At 44.4% G+C, this 20,711-nt stretch overlaps 1 protein-coding gene and 1 pseudogene across 1 annotated transcript; both read left to right on the top strand.

Annotated features, from left to right (window-relative positions):
- Nucleotides 1-4,079: 4,079 nt before the first annotated feature.
- Nucleotides 4,080-4,161, top strand: LOC129780852 (U4 spliceosomal RNA; annotated as a pseudogene).
- A 3,657-nt stretch (nucleotides 4,162-7,818) lies between these two features.
- On the top strand, nucleotides 7,819-9,598 carry LOC129779501 (uncharacterized). Its single transcript, XM_055787004.1, has 6 exons — nucleotides 7,819-8,043; nucleotides 8,109-8,224; nucleotides 8,293-8,555; nucleotides 8,616-8,894; nucleotides 8,951-9,203; nucleotides 9,264-9,598. The coding sequence occupies exons 1-6, from the start codon at nucleotides 8,000-8,002 to the stop codon at nucleotides 9,434-9,436; spliced, it is 1,128 nt and encodes a 375-aa protein (XP_055642979.1). The 5' UTR covers nucleotides 7,819-7,999; the 3' UTR covers nucleotides 9,437-9,598.
- Nucleotides 9,599-20,711: the final 11,113 nt, after the last annotated feature.

Here is a 20,711-nt window from a genome sequence, read left to right as displayed (position 1 = left end):
CTGGTCCACAATTCATGAGCTGAGCAGCACAGCTTAAGGTGAAGGTGGAAGCTAGCCATTGTAGTAGTATAGGTAAACCCACATGTAAAACTTGGGTAATAGTGTTTGTGAGAGAAGAGCAAAGCACACGTAAAAAGATCAATTCACCTATCAGACTGTGTGGCGCTTTATTGACACGAGTCTTTGAATACATTTGAAAAAAAAATTCAATACTAAAGTAAAATGTATGCACGATATGTTCCGATGAACAATTGCAAATATAAATATATATAGAAGGTGCATTTGCATATGAAGTAAAATTCTGATTATACGCGAGCGTAACATGAGCAAATTTATAACACATGCGAATTGGGGTAACTCGATGTTGATATTTTCCTTCGTTGATCGTTTTGTTTTCACATATTCACGTTGGAGAGTCTTAACCCTTCTCTTCGTTGGCTGAGGCATTTTGATTGAATGTAATACTTTTCCGTTTACTGTTTTTGAAAGCATAGGTAGCCGTGGCAGTGTTCCTAGCTCTGCAATACAATTTGCTTAACCTATGTTAAAGTTGCTAAAACTTACATTATAGACCCAATAAACGTAAAAATAATAAATGTATTGATATCAACATAATTTTATTCTATTGATTTTATAACGCTATGACTCAGGAATAACATTTTATTGAGTGGTTTTTAAAGCTGTTGCGATGATGTTGTCTGACATCAGTGACGAAAAAATAACGATGCTTTCATCAATACAAACAAAACCATTGCCGAAGATTGAAAAATGAAAATTTAACTTTCAGAGCACTAGCTCGAGTTTTCCGACGTTTTTCACTATACAGTGCGATAGCAGATGAAAATTTAATATCTTGTGAGTAATCGATTAGAGTTTGGTTGATATTACTTGATGGGAAGTGTATGAAAACGATCATTTTCTTCACACTGTTTCGCAAAATTTTTGATTTTTGAGCGAGGGGTAAAGGAGGGAGATGAATGAAATGAGTGCCATTTGTAGCTAGCTTCCACCTTCACCTTAAGACATTCTGTTTTTAATTCATGAATATGAATGAATGTAGCTGTCCATCACCCGATAACCATCAGCTTCAACGGTCCGCCGCCGCTCATGACTTGCAGATAAATCCTCGGAAGAGCTGACTGGACAGCTTTTCAAACATCCTCCAACTTCTTGCTATCTAGAGACAACCCAATCATCATTACCACTTCCAACAAAATCATTATGGAGGCGGCCGAAGCCTCCATCCCAAGAACGAAAACCACTCCGGGGAAAAAACGCTGCATTGGTGGTCCGAGGACATCAAAAGGGAGATTAAGAAGCGGAGGAAGTTTCTGCGTGCGGCCAAACGACTACCAATCGGAGACCCGATGAAGGAAGCTGGCATGAACAGGTACCGAACGCAACACATCAGGGTACGGCGGTTAACACGGAAGGTCAAGTTGGACAGTTGGACCGGTTTTCTGGAGTCTACCAACGAACATCAGTCCTCTGCGGATTTTTAGCACAGAGTAAACGCACTAAAAGGGAAGAGAGGAGCACACAATCCCAATCTTCGAGTGGATGGTATTACCCTCAGTGATCCGGCAGATACTTCTAACACGCTCGTGGAATATTTCGCGGGACTGTCCTCGATCTCCGAATATGAGCCCGAGTTCATCCGTCGACAGGGAGCGGAAATCACTTCGGTCAGCAACTTTGTGGTCCCTGTGAGTCGCCCTAATGATCCTCTCAACCGGAACTTCACCATCGAGGAACTTTCCGTCGCCCTTCTTCTTCTTCTTCTTCTTCAATGGCACTAACGTTCCTAGGGGAACTTCGCCGTCTCAACGTAGTATTACTTGCGTCATTTTTATTAGTACTTCGTTGAGATTTCTATGCCAAATAACACGCCTTGAATGCTTTCTGGGTGGCAAGTTCTAGAATACGCGTGATCACAGTGCAAATCGGAGGAAATTTCTTTGACGAAAAATTCCCCCGACCAGAACGGGAATCGAACTCGAACACCCGGCATGTTAGTTATGACGCTAACCACTCGGCCAAGGGAGCACATTCCGTCGCCCTACGTTCCGTCAAAGGTGAGTCAACTGGCCCTGACGGTATCGGCTATAAGATGCTGAAACAGCTGTCCCTGCTGGGACGGTTTCTCAGTTTCTCAGCATATTTAACGACCTTTGACATACACGAATTCCCCGATGGTTGGAGACACAGCCTAGTAATACCCATACCTAAGGTCGGCCAAAGCAGCAACAACGTACAGGGCTACCGTCCGATTTCGTTAATCTCCGGTTCATCCAAGATCCTGGAAAGAAGGGAGAACAGACGCCTGGTCACCTTTCTAGCCGAAAATAGGAAATTGGACTATCGACAGTTCGCCTTCCGACCAGGACACCCACAACTTCTTCGCGACCCTCGAAGACGTGATAGCCGAAGCCAACAGAAACCGTCAGCACATGGAGATGGTAGCATTGAATCTGGAAAAGCCATACAAAAGAACATGGATTCCGTTAGTGCTGAAAACTCTGGCAGATTGGGGGGTACATGGTAAATTACGGCACTTCATCAAGAACTTCGCCACACACCGAACCTCTGAGGTCAAAATTGGTAACATCAGCTCCCGAGTTTGCCACGAGGAAACGGGAGTACCTCAAGATTCTGTTCTTGTCGTCACCCTCTTTCTCGTAGCCATGAATAGCCTGTTCCAAGTCCTGCCTGGGGGAGTCTTTGTGTTTGTCTACGCGGACGACATTCTTCTGATGGCAGGGGGTGACACCCATAGGATTCCAAGCATCAGGATACTGATAGCTACCAATCCTATCGGCCGGTGGGCGGTCGAGAGAGGATTTAGAATTTTAGCAACAGACATCAGGGTCCCAACTCCAGGGTCCAGCTGTACAAAAACAACATCCCTCGCCAAAAAACGCTAAAGATTCTCGGAGTGTTTTTTGACCAAAAACTTAGCTTCCTCCGCCATTTTAAGGAAGTTAAGAATTGTGCCACCCGATTGAATCTGTTGAAAATTATTTCCAAACCGCACCGGAGCAACAACAGAAAGATCCGGCTATGGTTGGCCAAGGCTATCATCAGCTGCCGCCTCACCTATGGTCTCGAACTGACGTGTTTGGCTGGAGACAAGCTCCCAAAAACTCTGGCACCTATATATAACAAGGCACTACGGACTGTCTCCGGCCTCCTGCCAACACCAGCACCAGCTGCCTCTGTCTGCACTGAAATTGGAGAACCTCAATTCGATCTAATCATAGACTCGACGATCGTCGCCAGTTTTCTGTCGAAAACCAGCGGTAGGGGAGAGACCCACCTGACCGCCCTTAGCAACACGATCTTGCAGTGGGTGGCGATTTCCAACCTCCCACCGGTGGCAAAACTATCCTGGTTTGGTGCGAACGACTGGAGGATCCCAACTGTTCTCGTGCAGAACAGTATCAGGAACAACCTCCGAGCCGGGGCGAGCTCGATCGATCTGCTAGAATATTTTAAGGCCATCATAGCATAAAAAATACCGTCTCTACGAGATCAGATATTCGAACGGTATAGAAAAAACTGGAATTCAACGCATACATTTGGACAAAGTTTGATAGCTTATTCAATGTTTATATTAATTTTGAAGTTTATTTCAATAAATGTGGACAAAGAATATATTTCACAGCTGCGAACTAAATTTCATGAGTTTAAAAATGATAATTAGCCTGATATACCGTTTTTTGTGTGAATATCGCCCCGGTTTTTCCACAAAAACGGAACTGTGATAACTCAATTTGTTTACTTCAGCTTTGAAGTTTTGGTTGTAGCTCAAACTTTATCCATAAAACTGATTATTGAATCGGTGTGTAACCGGAAAACCTTCGTTTTGTGAAGTGGTCGTTTGAAAGATCTAAGTTAATCTATTGTATAATATGGGTCCAAATTTATAAAAATACAATGTCACAATCATTTAAATGTTCTAGTGCATATGAACTAATGTCTTCTAGAGACATTAAAAGTGCCTTGTGTTGAATTCATTCTATATACTTGTGGATTTTCTGCTTGGTTTTGAAGAAAAGCGAATGAATGACCCCGAGATTAGCTTTGCGCAGTGGCGATACCATAACCATTGAGGTTTATCAGAGGTGTGATTATTGCTGGTTGAACACTAAAAAAACCCGAGGCAAAAGTCTCTGTTGATTACTGAGAACAAAAGTAAACAAGTGACACTGATAAAAAAGCGATCGAATGACACTGATACAAAAGCCCTACTTCTATTGACTATCTTTCCGGACAATAGAACTTTATGAAAATAATATCTCTCAAAAATTCACATACGCTATCATACTGAAATGTCTTCACATATTTCATGTCTTCACAAAATCAAATGTCTTCACAGTAAGTCAAATGTCTTCAAAATGAAGAAGTTATTCCGGTTAATCCATTCACAAATTGTGTTAAACGATTTTCCATAAGCGGACCTTACACGGTCAATATTATTGAAAATATGATGACATTTGAGAGCATAATGAGAACTGAACACAGCCGACGGTGCAGAAATCCGGATTTTCTGATTTTCCATCATCAATATCGTGACACTAGCTGACCCGGCAAACTTCGTCCCGCCCAAAATTTGTTTTTTGTTATCAATACCTACAAACATTCACGTTTTCTTACTAAGCGCAAGTTCATGAGTGCAATCGCAGAACTGTTCATTGATTGATCTTCTAATCGACCCCGTTGAATTTACCTTATACTAAGAAAATCCTAGTACTTCTACCAAAACTCATCATTATTTTTTTTTATCCCATTTATTTATTTAAGGCTCATTAGCATTTTAGCTGTAACAGAGGCGAATTTAAATCGTGTACATGTCACATGGTTATCATATCTATAATTAGCACATTACACAGTTGCCATTCGCCAGTATTCCTTCTATACCATTACATATGGTACATTCACACAGTAGCCATTTAGGCGTAAGGGTATTCTTTCTGTTCTTCCATTATCCAGTTGGACCACCGGACAGCGGAGACAGTTGTTTTGATCATTGTTGAGTTATTTATAGAACAGTAGCCCGATGTGTCTGGCAGAGCAGAGCAGTTGTATGGATGAATCGATCTTATTTCGACCGTGGATCGATCTCCTTCGCTGATGATTGTTGCGTGGACGTAGCTATTCTGTAACAACACAAAGATGGTCAATGAGGGCCCTGAGTTTTGAACTCACGATCGATCGCTTACTAAGCGAACGCGCAACCAATGTGGCTACGGAGACCCCCCTAGACTCATCATTATAATATCAGATTATTTTCAGACACAATTCTCGTTCAAAATTTCAACCACTTCCAAATAACATGTTTCTCCGTTACATGGAATAGATGTTTGATACAGAAAATAAATAAATAAACATGATAGAATAAAGACACACCCCTCCCCTTTTCTCCCCTTAGAGAGGGAGGAGGAGTGTCTATTCACCATAGAAACGTTTCGTGCCCCCCTAAAATCTTAACATGTCAAATTTGGCTCAATTTGCTTGATTAGTTTTTGAGCTATGCAGAAATTTGTGTTTCATTTGTATGACAGCCCACCCTAAAATAGGGGGAGGAGTGTCGAACCACCGTAGAAACATTTATTGCATCCTAAAACCTCCACATGCCAAATTTGGTTCCGTTTGCTTGATTAATTCTCGAGTAATGCAGAAATTTGTGTTTCATTTGTATGTCAGCCCCCCTTTAGAGAGGGGGTAGAGTGTCTAACCACCATAGAAACATTTATTGCGCCCTAAAACCTCCAGATGCCTAATTTGGTTGCATTTGCTTGATTAATTCTCGAGTAATGTAGAAATTTGTGTTTCGTTTGTATGCCAGCCCCCCCTTAGAGAGGGGGGCGGAGTATCTAGCCACCGTAAAAACATTTATTGCACCCTAAAACCTTCACATGCCAAATTTGGTTTCGTTTGTTTGGAATTTGTGTTTCATTTGTATGGCAACCACCTCTTAGAGAGTGGGGAGGTTTCTCAAACTATCACGAAAACCTTCCCCGGCCCCAAAAACCCCTACATACCAATTTTCATGTCGATTCCGAGTCCATTAGTAGTAGTAGTTTCCGAGTCCATAAGAATCAGACAGACAGACAGAAATCCAATTTTATATATATAGATTTCATATAAATCCATGATATAGACGTTTTACCTCACGGACTTCGAGACTGAGTTGCCAGATTTGCAAGCTTGCCTGTAAGTTTGCGGACATTCAATTTTTCTTAGTCTTTTTTGCGATTGCAAAAAAGTTCTGCGAGTTCTGAAATTCTAGGAAGCATAAATGAAAACTATTTGTTTGGAAAACGGACACTTTTTAATGGCAAAATACGGTACTTTTCGCATACAATTTAAAACCTCGAAATAAAGTACCTATTTGATGTGGATGAAGCGTAATAACGTTTAAGTATTCTGAACTCGGTCATTTTTTTTGTGCTAGCAAGCCGCTACTTTAGCCTAAGTTGTGGGTTTCTTCACACACCGCTAGGGAATTTGGAAAATGAGAAGATTTGGGAAAATCACAGGCGGAAAACACATCATGTGTTAATTCAAGGTAAGTAGAACCCCGATTATCTGCGGAATAGTCGGGCAAACTCACCGCGAATAACGAAAATCGTGGATGACCCATTAAAGGACAAAAAAAGAGATACAAACACGAAAACAAGATGTTACAACATACAAACTATGTTTTATCAATACAGAAAAAATGAAACTACCCATCTATAAGGTCGTGTATATCAGTGGCTAAATAATGTAAAAGCCATGACCAGAACAAAAGAGCATAGGTCTACTACTCACTAATGGACTCCGGAAAGGCCTATTGATTTACTATGGAACTCGCAGTCGCAAAAATTCCACACGGCGGATCACCCGCTCGCGGATAATCGGGGTTCTACTGCCATAGTCTTATTTATGGAATAAAAACATTTGCTTGCGCATAATATATAACTTATAAATATAAATATAACTGCAAATCACTTTTTTCTGCAAGTGGTGAGAAAATCCCATACAAAAATTGTGTCTGAAATTGGCGTTATATTATAATAAAAAATTTTTAGTAGTAATATCTGAAAATTCGGAGGAAATAGGTTAATTTAGGGTTAGGACTACGCGCTTCAAGTAATTAAATAATATCAAGTAGATATTTTCATTTAAATTTTACCAATTCAAAATTGACTTTTAGCCTTCTAATCTGATGGAGAATAGTTTGGGACCCAAACTCGAATGTCGCCACTAGCCATCGTGGATACTTTCGTTGTCTCGGGCTGAGGCCGATATTGACCGTGTAAGGTGACAAAATATTGATTGAGGTTAGATCGGATGTCGAAAGTCTAGCTGTCACGACTTTGAAAACACTTATTGTCAATAATTTGGATCGTGTGAGGTGCCCAATCGATCTGAGCTAAATCCTTTCTATAAATATCCAAGAAAGAATGATCACATAAATATTGTATTTCAGCATGCTGTTGACGCACTTGTTGTGCAAGTATGCGAATCATTCTATTGAATTAGAAAATTTATATATCAGGAAGAAAATTCTTATCTACTCTTTCGCCCCAGAAAACAACATTAAGTTTGTGATTTGAAAAAAAATACTTCACTTGCTTCGCTAGTGAAGCTTCACTAGTCGCACTATAGAACTCCGGTTTTGTGCTTTGAAAACAATATTATTGCGCAAATTCAAAATTGTGCACGAATACTAGCAGCATACCTCTTGTACCCTACCTGCAATACTTGAAATCGTGACAGTGTTGTTTTGTTCTCCATTTGTCACCTACTTACTGACACACATTGTCATTTCGGTTGTGTTGATTTCGTTTGTTTATTTACCGTTACCGATAATATTGTGGTATTCTATCGCAGAATAGATGCAATGCGTTTTGGTGTGAAATTAAAGTGATTGCAAATTCTTTTCATTATATCATATCACATTTGTGATTTGTTGTTTTCTTGCAAAATGTAACGTTCATGTTTAGGCACAATGGCACGAAGCTCATTTACCAAATTAAGGAAGAAATTTATGAGGTATTTTGGCTCTTATGTTTAGGGATTCTATGAATCATTCTTATTTTTGAGTTGGTTGCTTTCAGATTGCATCCAATTTGGCGTATATATTTCGTTGGATTATTTCTTCTTGTTTTGTTCAACGAGATTTTGATCTACGTTCTGCAGAAACTCAAATGGTCAAACATATATTGCAAAAATGGTAAGCTAGCTTTTGGTTGTTGGTAGATAAGATAGTTACTCATAACAACATATTTTTGTTCTCCACAGACAATTGTCTTCGAATCCTGCTAGTAAGTGATCCACAGATTCTGGGCAAATCTCACGACGGGCATTTCTATGCGAGATTAGCGAATTACGACTCGGATCGATATCTAGCGTGGTACTATGAGAAAGCCGTCGAGCATGTCCGACCGGATATAATATGCTTCCTCGGGGATTTGATGGACGATGGGATGACTACGAACGAGGACCATTTTGAGGAATATTACGCCCGTTTCGGTACCATTTTTCCAACACATACAACAGCTAAGGTGAGTTAGTTATCGTTATAACTCACATTGATGATCATCTGATGTCATTATATGCGATAGACCATTTACATACCGGGCGACAATGATATCGGCGGAGAGTATGGAGAAGAAGTGATGCCTTCAAAAGTAAGACGATTCCGGCAGTATTTTCGGGAGAAACCCGCGTGGGTTGTGAATGAAAACATTACGTTTTACAATGTCAATAGGATTACCCACGAAATGGTCATGAATGACCCTCGGTTGGTGAAAGAAAAAGGAAAGGAAGTATCGGATCAGTATATAAGAATATTTCTGAGTCACATGCCATTCCTGAGTATACCGGGTTCCTTCACTTACAATGTGAGTTGAAACACGAAATTTGCGCGTTTTATACCGTCTAAAAAAATTTGTTCCAGGCAATTGGAAGACTTAGACCCCACATTATATTCTCTGGCCACTTGCACGCTTCCCGTTATGTCCGCATACATCGAAAACACTTACGAACCGCTACTTATAAGCCACTTAGCAGTGACAAGAAAACAGCATATAAAGTACACAGCTTCGATTTGCACTATCATCAGGATACACAGGAACTGCTGGAAATAGTGGTGCCCACGTGTTCCTACAGGATGGGGGAACCCGATATCGGTTACGGTTACGCAGTTATTGGTAAATGATATTCATATGTTCATGTGAATGCAACGAATGTAAGGGAAATTCCTTTTTCAGATGGGTCCACCCTGAAGTATACGGTGCTTTGGGCAACACAACGGTTCAATCAGTTGATCTCCTATGCGGTTATCCTTTCGGCGCCGATTGTTTTGTATGCCTCGATTATGCTAGCTAAATTTTTAAAGTCAATTTGCGTGTGCAGAAGGAAACACTCCAGATTACCCCTTTGAGTACATATCGGCATAGTTACCTGGTTTTTTTTTTCTCGTATTCCAGAATGGTATTAGTAAATTTTTCAAGACCAAAAGTGGCAACAAAGATTGTGATTTTTATACACGTTTTAGTTTCATTTTGTGCGAACAATAAAATGTGGAATTTTTGTGAATTTGAAATTATTGAAAACTCATTCACTCATTCAAAACTCATAACCTAGACGTCGAGTGGAGATCGCACCCACAAAAACCAACCCCTCTACTCGTAGCCTCATTCCCCCCGGGACCACATCTAGGCGACTACTTCAGGGGGCGGCTGTGCTCATGCACTTCACGAGTTTTCAACGCAAGCTAGCGTTGATCCTTCCCTTTTTCTCTATATTCTTATTCACCATTCGTTGCTCTCCACTGCGCTTATGACCATTTTGCAGGCATCCATTTACCCGTCGAGACGTGCACCGATTAGGAAGCGCCCTCCAACTTAACGCGCGCCCCGTCACAGTCACCCTCGCAGGATTTCTCTTCCCAACGGAGCGCCGATTAGGTAGTGCCCTCCAACATGACGCGCACTCCGTCACAGCTACTCTCGTGGGGTATACACCATTTTGATCACGGCTTCATCCTTCGCGGTGTTTCTCCATCCAGGCCACGATCAGGCGTTGCCAGGCAGGCATTTTTGCTGTTCTCCGCGGCAGTATCCGGTTACCTGTCGAGACGTGCACCGATTAGGAAGCGCCCTCCAACTTGACGCGCGCCCCGTCACAGCCACCCTCGCAGGATTTCGCTTCCCAACGGAGCGCCGATTAGGTAGTGCCCTCCAACATGACGCGCACTCCGTCACAGCAACTGTCGTGAGGCACACACCGATTTGGTGACGCCTTCCTAGGCGCTCGCTTCGTCGAAGTCCTCGCAGTATTCTTCTTTACAATCCACCATGAGGCATTGCCAGCAATTTGTCAATCCTTCTTGCCAGATTCCGCTTACCCGTCGAGACGTGTACCGATTAGGAATTGCCCTCCAACTTGACGTTATCCGCACGCTGGTCGGCCCTCCACTTCCGCTGTAGCTCGGACATGATGTGGACGATTGCACTGTTTACTGCGTTCCAGGTGCCCTCGTCACGACACATTTCCTCTACGATGTTCCCAGCATGAAGGGTAGGCAGCCCCTCGCTGCCTGAATCTTGGACATACAAATACGACGTGTTCCGGTGTTTCCTCCACATCTCCACACTCCGGACAAAGAGGCGATCTTGCATGTCCAAAACGGTGCAGATACTGCCTGAAGCAGCCATGCCCAGACAAAAACTGCGTTAGGTGAAAATTCACCTCTCCATGTTAACTGTTTACCCAGCCCATTAGTGTCGGTATGAGCCTGTACGTCCATCTACCGTTTTGAGTCGCACTCCACTCTTGCTGCCACCTAGCCATCGACTCTGCCCTCATTAGCTTCCGGATTCCTCTGGTTCCCCTCCTCATATAGCACTCGCTGTCTTCTGCCAAGATGATGTTGATAGGGACCAACCTGGCTATGACGCAGACCGCTTCTGTTGATATGGTTCTGTACGCACTCGCGACTCGCATCGCCATGAGCCGGTACGTACTATTCAGCCTCCTCGTGTTCCGCTGAGTTTCTAACGCCGCGATCCAGGCTGGACCCCCGTATCGTAATGTCGATGAGGAGACACTAGCCAAAAGGTGCCTCTTGCTGCTGCTTGGGCCAAAGTTGTTGGGCATGATTCGTGTCAGTGCATTGATTGTCTTCGTTGCTTTTTTACAAGCGTAGTCGACGTGACTGTTGAAGTTCAGTCGATCATCGATCTGCACCCCCAAGTATTTTAAATCTCGCTTCGAAGTTATCAATTGCTCTCCGATGGTGATTTCTGCACGTTGCACCGCCCTGTGGTTGCTGACAATCAATATTTCCGTCTTGTGGTGGGCTATCTGCAGTTTCACACTTTGCATCCACCTTCCGATCATGTCTATCGATTCGGTCGCGAGCATTTCGACCCGTTCCAAGGATTCTCCGGTCACGAGAATAACAATGTCATCCGCGAAGCCAATGATTTCCACACCTCTGGGCAGATTCAGTTTTAGTACGCCATCGTACATGCTGTTCCAGAGCGATGGACCCAGGATAGAGCCCTGCGGAACTCCAGCCGTAGTTTTAAACTGCGCCTGGCCCATGTTTGTCTCGTACACCAGCACACGGTTCTCGAAGTAGCTTCTCAGTATTCTACACAGGTATTCAGGGACTCTCATCGTGTGGAGCGCAGTCGCGATGGCCTCCCAGCTGGCACTATTGAACGCGTTCTTAACGTCGATCGTTATCACTGCGCAGTATCGTTTTCCTATTAGCTTCTGTTTGGATGCTCTGTTTGCTCTTTCGACCACTATGCGAATGGCATCTACCGTGGATCTCCCTTTCCGAAATCCGAATTGACTATCGGACAGTCCACGAACTCCCTCCGTGCATTCCGTCAGCCTATTGAGGATGATTCTCTCCAAAAGTTTCCCCAGAGTGTCCAACAGGCATATGGGTCTATACGATGCTGGATCACCCGGCGTCTTTCCTGGTTTGGGCAGTAGTACTAGCTTTTGTACCTTCCATCGATCCGGAAAGTAGCATTCGTCTAGACACTTCTGCATTGCTGTCCTGAACATATCAGGGAATGCTAGGACTGCCGCTTTCAAAGCTACGTTGGGGATTCCATCTGGGCCAGGCGCTTTCTTCGTTTTGAGGCGTTTCATAGCTGCAACTAGCTCGTCGTTCGTCACCTCTCTGCGTTCGTTGTTATCCTCATCCTCTCCATATGGCATGGGTGGCCAGGTCGTTGGGTCGTGCTGCGGAAATAACCCTTCCACAATAGTTTTTAATTTTTCGGGACACATTTCGGAAGGTGTCGTTGGGCCCCTGAGCTTCGCCATCACCACTCGGTAAGCATTGCCCCATGGATTGACGTCCACGTCCCGACATAACTCCCTGAAGCAATTAGATTTGCTCCGCTTAATCGCCCGTTTAAGAGTGGATCTAGCCTCTCTAAATTCCACTCTCCGCTCTTCTCTGGTGTCTATGCTTGACCGTTGGAAGCGTCTTCTGGCGCTGAGGCAGTTGGCCCGGAGCACGCCAAGTGTCTCACTCCACCAGTAGGCTGGAGGTCGCTTATACCTGGGTTCCCTTTTTCTTGGCATTGTTATATCGCATGCTTTGGTTAGCGTTTCCGTCAGTTCATCCGCGTTCATGTTCAAGACGCCACTCTCCACGCGTAGTGCTTAGATGAAAAGATCCTTGTCAAAGATTTTTGTCTTCCACCTGCGCGGGCATGTCCTAGTTATTCGTACTGCCACGGAGTGTCGTTGGCCAATGGTATAACGAATGGCTTGATGATCACTGTGGGTGTATCCTTCGCATACCCTCCATCTCATTTTTGTCATTAACGACGGACTGCAGAAAGTCAAGTCGATGATGGATTCTCGGCCATCTCGACGGAAGGTACTAGTGGTACCCTCGTTGCACAGGGTAACATCCAGCTTGGCCAGAGCTTCTAGTAAGCAAGTCCCTCTCGCGTTGGTGCATCTGCTTCCCCAATCTCCTGCCCAAGCATTGAAATCCCCTCCTATAACGACTGGTTTTCGTTCGGCGAGCTCCTCGGTGAGGATATCCAGCATATAGTGGAACTGGTCCATCGTCCATCTGGGAGATGCGTAGCAACTGCAGATGAAAATTCCGTTGATCTTTGTGATCACGAAACCCTCGCGAGTCCTCGAGACTACCTCCTGAATGGGATATCGGCCCATGACCTGGATGGCGGCCATTCCCACTTTATCCGTCACCCAATTACCGTTACCGGGGGGAATGCGATACGGCTCCGCGATAATTGCGACATCACATTTTGTTTCTGTCGTTGACTGCCACAACAGTTACTGTGCGGTGTCACAATGGTTGAGATTTATTTGGATTATCTCCATCACTGTTTGCTTGCCCTCGCCTGTTTGTACACAGGGCAATTAAAGCCTCCCGTCGTATGGTCATTACTGTCCTCGCAGAGCATACACCTTGGCTTTCCCTTGCAGTCGCTGGCAAAGTGTCCCTCTATTCCGCATTTCCTGCACAGTTTGGATCTATCTGGCCCCAAGCAGCCTTTCGCCAGATGGCCGAAGTTTAAACACTTGAAACATCGCTCCAATTGCTTTGGAACAGGCGGAACGATTCTAAAACGACCCACAGCCCAGCAGACGTTTATGCTCTCTAGCTTCAGCAACTTGTTCGCTGCGTCCGTTGGGAGACGAATCGTTGCGGTCTGCGTCCCGCGATACGCATTTCTTAATCGGATTTTCATCGGAACTTTGCCCACGATGTTTTCCTCCTCCAACTTCTGACGCACGTCCATCTCGGTAGTGAACAGACTGAGGTTCCTGCATTCAATCGATGACTCGGAGGATAAGGCCCTTACGTTCGCTCCGTCACCGAGAGCCCTTTCGACAAGATCCTTAAATGCAGAGCTCCTGATTTCAGCTCGAACAGCATTTCGCCATTCTGGGTGCGCCTAGACTTCACCACGCTCTCCTCCAGTTTCTAGAGGCCAGGGTCCTCTCGCATTTTTTTGAAGAGGTCAGCATATGATACGTCGCCCTTGGCTTCGACGATGAGTGCATCGCCTTTGCCTCTCGCCCGCCGAGGATTGGGCTTCTTGTCATTTGGCCCCTGTTTCTTTTCATCCTCTTTCTTCTTTTTTTTCTCCGTTTTCTCTTTTCTCTCCCTCTCGTTTTGCTCGTTCACTAATTTTTTCTTGTTTCTTCTCGTGACCGTGCTCCAGTCGTTTCGTTTGCTATCGGTGCCGCTCTGGTCGTCGCTGTCGCCCTGGGCGGCACTATCGCCTTGATCGTCGTTGTCGTGGTCGTCCTTGCGTTTTTTGAGCATTTCTTCTTCTGCTGGTGAATCGTTTTTTCTTTTTTCCGAACGGTTTCGAGGAATCTTTGGCGTCACCTGTCCAGCTGCAGCTTTTTGCAACGCTTCTGCGAGTGTTTTCTCGACAGTTTTCGTCCTTTCGACGAGTCCATCGTGCTCCTTCATAGCTCGTCCCAAGAGGGATCTTATACCCGACAGCCTGGTCTTGATTTCTTTATGCACGTTGGGTTTGTCCTGCACGAATGTGTCTAGTTCTTTGACCCTTATCATGATCGTGTTCAGAATGCTTTCTCCAGTCAACCCTCCTTCCTGGGTTAAACTACCGCTGGACTTTGGCAGGAACAGGGGATTGATCCCTCGACTTTGCTGGGTCTCGGGTATTCCTCCTTTACTGCCACTAGGACCTGGTGTTACCACTTGTTTCAGTATTGGCGATCGCAGCAGCTTTTTACTACCAGCGAACGCGTTGGCTTGGTCTCCTGTATCCATCATACTGTTTCTTCGTTCTTCGTTGGTTTTGTTAGTTGTCTCCATTTTGGTTGGATCCCAACTCCGGGCCGCTATCTCCGCTCGTTGTACATAGTCGCCTTTTTGTGATCCCATGGTTATCTATGCAAGCAGTGAGGCCATGCAGGGGTTGCCACGGTCCTTCATGGGGACCGTGTTCAGAGCCGGATCAGCGCAAGTCAGGAATGTGACATCTGATGCCTAGTACCTAGTGCCTGAGCCTAGACGAGCATCGAACGTACCCGAAGACTAGTCAAGTTATTACCGGGACAGGGGCAATCACACTATTACCCCACCCGCCGTTTCAAGAAGGTATCACCCTTCCTTACTCAGGGAGCAGAATAGCACGACTGTCAGCCTTTAGTGTCGCATGTTGTCCGTTTCCATGTCATATTATATTCTCTCTATGGAACAACTGTTTTACGGTGTTACGACGAAAGAAATCCGAAGCTGGCGTATGATTTGGCCGGAACAAATTATATTTATCACCCTTTCAATAGCCAAAAGCAATTGGCCGGAATAGATAAGTTGGCTGGTTTTGGAAAGCACCACCCACAATTCTCACTTCCGACACCAAAAGCAACTTCTGCCACCAGGGCACAAGGATTCAATCGCGTTGCAGTCGGGAGCTTTACGATTTACTGGACGATGTACAGCAGAAATACAACATTCCACCAGTAAGGCAATTCAACGTCGATGAGACATCAGTGATTCCAGTAACTATCTTTCAACGATAGGAGAAGGAAGTAAACTAAAAATTATCATCTTCATTCAAAAGGTGCAGACCAAAAATTCCAAAATCCTAGCAATGCGGGGAGAAAGGCAGATGAGCGCTATAAATTCAGCTGAGCGCTGGGTGCTGAGCACGGAATAACGATTATAGAATCGTCCACAGGATACCCTGTGCTGCTACTGTGGGATACAATTCAGCTCCTCTACGGCGATGGATGGAACCAATGCTATCGAGCTTGAGCTTGGGTAGACTGTACAATTCGTAGTTGCTCTCCGTGATTGACCTGAACCAGCAGAATTGCACAAAGAACACACCTAATGGCGCTTGGGAGTAGCAAACCATTCTCATTGTGCAAGTTTCAGTGATCCGAACTTTTAATGACCAATAACGACGCTGGCAGCATCCTTACAGTCACCATGGTAGTATTGTTAGTATGACATTCACCACCCGAAGATCGTACTAAGGGTCGCCTCTATAGCGTGGTTCCCTAGCGAATATCATGGAAGGTGTAGTGCTTAGTGGGAAGAGTTAGAATTAGGATTCACTGAGGATGGAACCTGTGGGGCATAGGCAAGACAACCCGATGAGGGTCTACTATCAGTTCAACTGTGTGCACGAAAGTTGTCACCTGATGTGCTTACTGTGGGGTTTAAGCAAGACAACCCGACGAGGGTCTACCATGAGTTCAACTGTGTGCACGTCAGTTGACATACACCAATGCTCGAGGCAGCACACAACCGAACGACGCCTTACGTCTCCCTTGCATCGTTCTGGCTCTGCCTCCTTTTCATCAGCAGTTCTACAGGTAAGACGTGCTTTCGACGGCTCCGTGATGCTCGGACGTTTGCCAGTGGCAAACGGCCGACCCCACAGAACCAATGCTATCGATACCACTAAGTGAATATTTACCAGATCCCTACACACCACATCTTCGTTGACTTCAAGGCCGCATGATACAATCGACCGACGACTGCTGTGGAGGAACATGGACGAACACGGCTTTCCACGAAAGCAGACAAGATTCATTGAGGCAACGATGAACGGTGTGCGATGCAGTGTGCGGATTTCAGGTGAGCTGTCGGAATCATTTGAGACTCACAGGGGACTTCGGCAAGGCGATGGACTATCCTGTCTGCTCTTCAACATGGCGCTGGAAGGTGTTATGCGGAAAGCGGGCTTCAACATGCGAGACACGATTTTCAACAAGTCTTGTCAGTTTATCTGCTTCGCCGACGACGTGGACATAATCGGAAGAATACATGCGACGGTAGCCGACTTGTGTACCCGACTGAAACACGAAGCAGGGCTGATTGGGCTTGTGATCAATGCGTCTAAGACTAAATACATGCTAGCAGGAGGCACTGATCGCAACAGAGTTCTTCTTGATAGTAGTGTGGTGATCGACGGCGACGAGCTCGAGGTGGTAGAGGTATTTGTCTACCTTGGCTCGTTCATAACAACTGACAACAACAGCCGTGGAATTTGAAGACGTATAGTCAATGGAAGTCGTGCCTACTATGGGCTCCGCAAATCTTTGAGTTCCAACAAACTCCGACCCCGTACGAAGTGTACCATATACAAATCCCTATTTTGACCGGTTGTTCTCTATGGGCACGAAGCATGCGCTTGGTGTTTTCGAACGCCGAGTGCTCAGAACAATATACGGTGGTGTACAGGAAAACGAAGTGTGTACAAGGAGAATGAACCACGAACTGGCGCAACTCTACGGCGAACCCAGCATCCAGAAAGTCACCAATGCTGGACGAGTGCGATGGACAGGGGATGTTGCAAGATTGCCGGAGAGCAGCGTTGCAAAGATGGTGTTCGCATCGAATCCGGTAGGAACAAGAAAGAGAGGAGCCCAGCGAGCGAGGTGTTTGGACACAGTTTTATAAGTGTAGATTTTCCACAAAAATCTTTTTTAAAGCATGTTCATACAATGTACATCGATCAATAAGGTTTCAAATCATGAGGTTTTAACATGTAGCATAATTTAGAAATGTTCCTACATGATTTAGGACGTTTCGTTCTTAGGGGGTCCATATTGCCCCTTTCTATCCTGTCTGGTTTGGCAGGCTCTCTGTATATGTGGCCTGAAACCTCTCAACTTTTTTGCGAGTATCTGAATTCTTTCGGAAATATTGAGAGCTCGCAATTTCAACATCGCTGCAGGAGGTGTGCTAGAAAGGTGCGACGGCGCGATCGTTTCATTATGGTTATACCATCAACCAGAGCTGTGGCAACATACACGAACTAGGTTCAGCTTCTATCGTGCTGGGGAAGATACAGAAACGGGTGATTCGTTGGTGGCCGATCAACCAAAGAATGTAGACTGAGAATGGAAGGCCACTTCTTTAACATCAGCATTATCAACGTCCACAGCCCCAATTTTACGCGCAGCGTGAATACGATCGCTGCCTAAAACACGACAGAAAAACCGTCAACGGTGATTTGAACGCTCAGGTCGGCTAAGAGGAGGAGCTCAGACCGGTAATTCGTAGGTTCAGCGTCCATCCACGAACCAACGAAAACGGCCTAAGACTTATCGACTTCGCTGTCTCCAAGAACATGACCATGCGTAGCACCTTCTTCCAGCATAGCCTCCAATACCGTTACACCAGGGGATCATCTCAGCAAACAAAAACACAAATTGATCACGTTTTGATTAACGATCGGCACTTTTCGGATATCATCGACGTCATAACCTATCGTGGCGCTAACATCGATTCAGACCACTACCTGATGATGGTCAAACTGCGTTCTAAACTGTCATTCATCAATAACATAAGATACCAGCGCTCACCACGGTACCACCTACGACGGATGCAGGAGCAACGCTTATCACGATGTAATTGTAAAACATATGGGAACCAATTTTCTGAATTTTTCGACTTTCCTTCAGAGTTTTCCGATTTTTCTCTACATAACATTGATCCACGGGCAGAGACGAATACAACAAAATAAAGACGGCTGAAATTGGACGATTCTTTCCTTGCAACACATTTGGCGTACCGTTTCCATTCATATAGATCGTTCGTTCGTTGTTGACTTATAGAGGCTTCAAACTCTTAAAGTTCATTCGCCTCACATTTATATAGATGCCGACCATCACAGACACATTGGTTTAGAAGTCCGTGTTAGGGAAACCATAAGCACGTCAAGCATTTGAATAATGCTTGATATTTCATAATTATTCAATTGCTTATCTCAAGAAAAATAAAATGCTTTGCATTGTGATAGATGCGTAGGAATATTTCCTATCAATTGATGCAAACATCTTTGTGATCTATTAACCCCTTCCCGTATTATTTAATACGTCACACATCAAGTGATTTCACTAGCCTGCTAAGCGTTCTAGCGCTCTATATTGTTCAAGTACCCACGAGTGAGACTCGATGTTGTACGGGAAAGGGTTAAGAAATGCTCAAGTTATGATTCGAAATCTTTTTTTTTGTCTGTGTTGCTTTGGCCGGACTTGATATCCTGTATTTACGGAACAAAAGCCATGGAGTGGTGCCAAAGGAAAGGAATCATCTCAACACACCAGAATTCTGCCCAATCGAGGAATATTGGGTCATCATCGAGCGGATCCAAAAACTGTTGGAAGTCTAATGAAGTAGACGAAGTGGCTAAATTTGAAGGTAGGAGTTGAACGAAGGGCTCGGCAATATGGTCAACAAGAAGCTTAGCTGATTTTTGACGTAGAACTACGTCTTTCATTAAGGGTGCCAAATCAGAAAACAGGTCACGTTTTTATGAAATAAAGTTAATAACTATTTTTGTCACGAACGGATTTCGGCGCTTTACATACTAAGCCAACCGGAAATTCCGTAAGATTTGTTTAATATGCTATACATTAGATTCCCCTGGTTTGTAGATGGTTAAAATTCATGAAAACTTTAAGCGTTTCCATTTTCCCATACATTTGTTCTGTCCATTTGTGTGCTTTCCCGAACAGAGCTGTCAATAAAGAGCAACTTATCGACGACCAAAGGAGGGGAAATCGTAGGATTTAAAGTCTCCGTGAACAAAGGAAAAGGTAGAAGAATGAAGGGGAATACTTGCCTAGAGTATAAACAGTGGATCTCGCTGAGGCAAACTTTCATTCGGCATCGGACTGTTGAGCAATCCAGTTCGCTTTGCTTTCGCTGCGCTTCGATCTAAAGCCTGGTTTAGAGTTCCCGTGAACGTGAACTTGAACAGGTGGTGGAATAGTACGATCATTTCACGGTGAACTACATTGCGAACAAACAACTAAAAAAATCGTGGTGAATAGAATGATTTTGTTCACGTTCACGTTCATATTGAAAGTTCTGCAGTAAACGTGAAGTAAATAAACATTGATCTTCAATAAAGTAATTCGGATAAAAAAAGACGGGTGGGTAATGTCGGGGACATAACCGGAGTGACGTAGGACTATACAAAGGGGACAGCTTTTGTTAAATATATATTTTAAATATATTGTTTTATTTTCTTCTCCTACGTGAATACCTACCTATCTACCTGAAAAATGGATTAGTTTACTGTTTACTCTTTATGAACATGTTGATGGTTCTGAAAAGAACCTTTGGTGTTGTGTTTTTGTTATCACTCGATATTCCTATCTTGTTCGGTTAAACCTTCCTGTTTAGCTATTGCGTTTGTCACTCGCCACAGCTTTCACAGTTGGAAAATTTCTTCCCATCCAGCTTGTGACATGTTGTTCAGTAAATTACATTCAATGGCACGTCGCATTATCACCACTCAGTGTCGGTTCTGTATGCGGTTTTTCTTATCGTCGCGAGCAGCTTTACCAGCCAACTCGAACACTTCGGCGGCCGAAACTATATAACGCCGGCTAGGTAGACTGGTGCACTGGTACTAACGCGCTCGGCTTAGCTACCCTTGCGGAGCAATTGGCGGATACACCTACGAAGAACTGCACACCTGCACGGTTCGAGTGGGTCTTTGCCTTTCCCTTAACTTGTCCTCCTTTGTTACGTCCACGATGCTGATGCCGTACAACCACACGGGTTTACGGTTTGAAATAAATTAAGATATTTTTTTGGGGTCCGCGCGTTTTATTCACTAGCGGTACACACTCACAGGATAGAGACAAATCGGCAAACTCAGCCAGAGGGGCGAGTCCAACGAGACGAACGAATG

This window comes from Toxorhynchites rutilus, chromosome 3 (assembly GCF_029784135.1).
Source record: "Toxorhynchites rutilus septentrionalis strain SRP chromosome 3, ASM2978413v1, whole genome shotgun sequence".
Taxonomy (NCBI): domain Eukaryota; kingdom Metazoa; phylum Arthropoda; class Insecta; order Diptera; family Culicidae; genus Toxorhynchites; species Toxorhynchites rutilus.
Note: the sequence above shows the minus strand (reverse complement) of the source record. Positions and strands in the feature narration are given on the sequence as shown.

Coding starts and splice junctions, on each gene's coding strand:
- LOC129779501 (XM_055787004.1), top strand. CDS start 8,000: ATGGCACGAAGCTCATTTACCAAATTAAGGAAGAAATTTATGAG. Junction 8,044..8,108: donor TTAAGGAAGAAATTTATGAG/GTATTTTGGCTC, acceptor GGTTGCTTTCAG/ATTGCATCCAATTTGGCGTA. Junction 9,204..9,263: donor TTACGGTTACGCAGTTATTG/GTAAATGATATT, acceptor TTCCTTTTTCAG/ATGGGTCCACCCTGAAGTAT.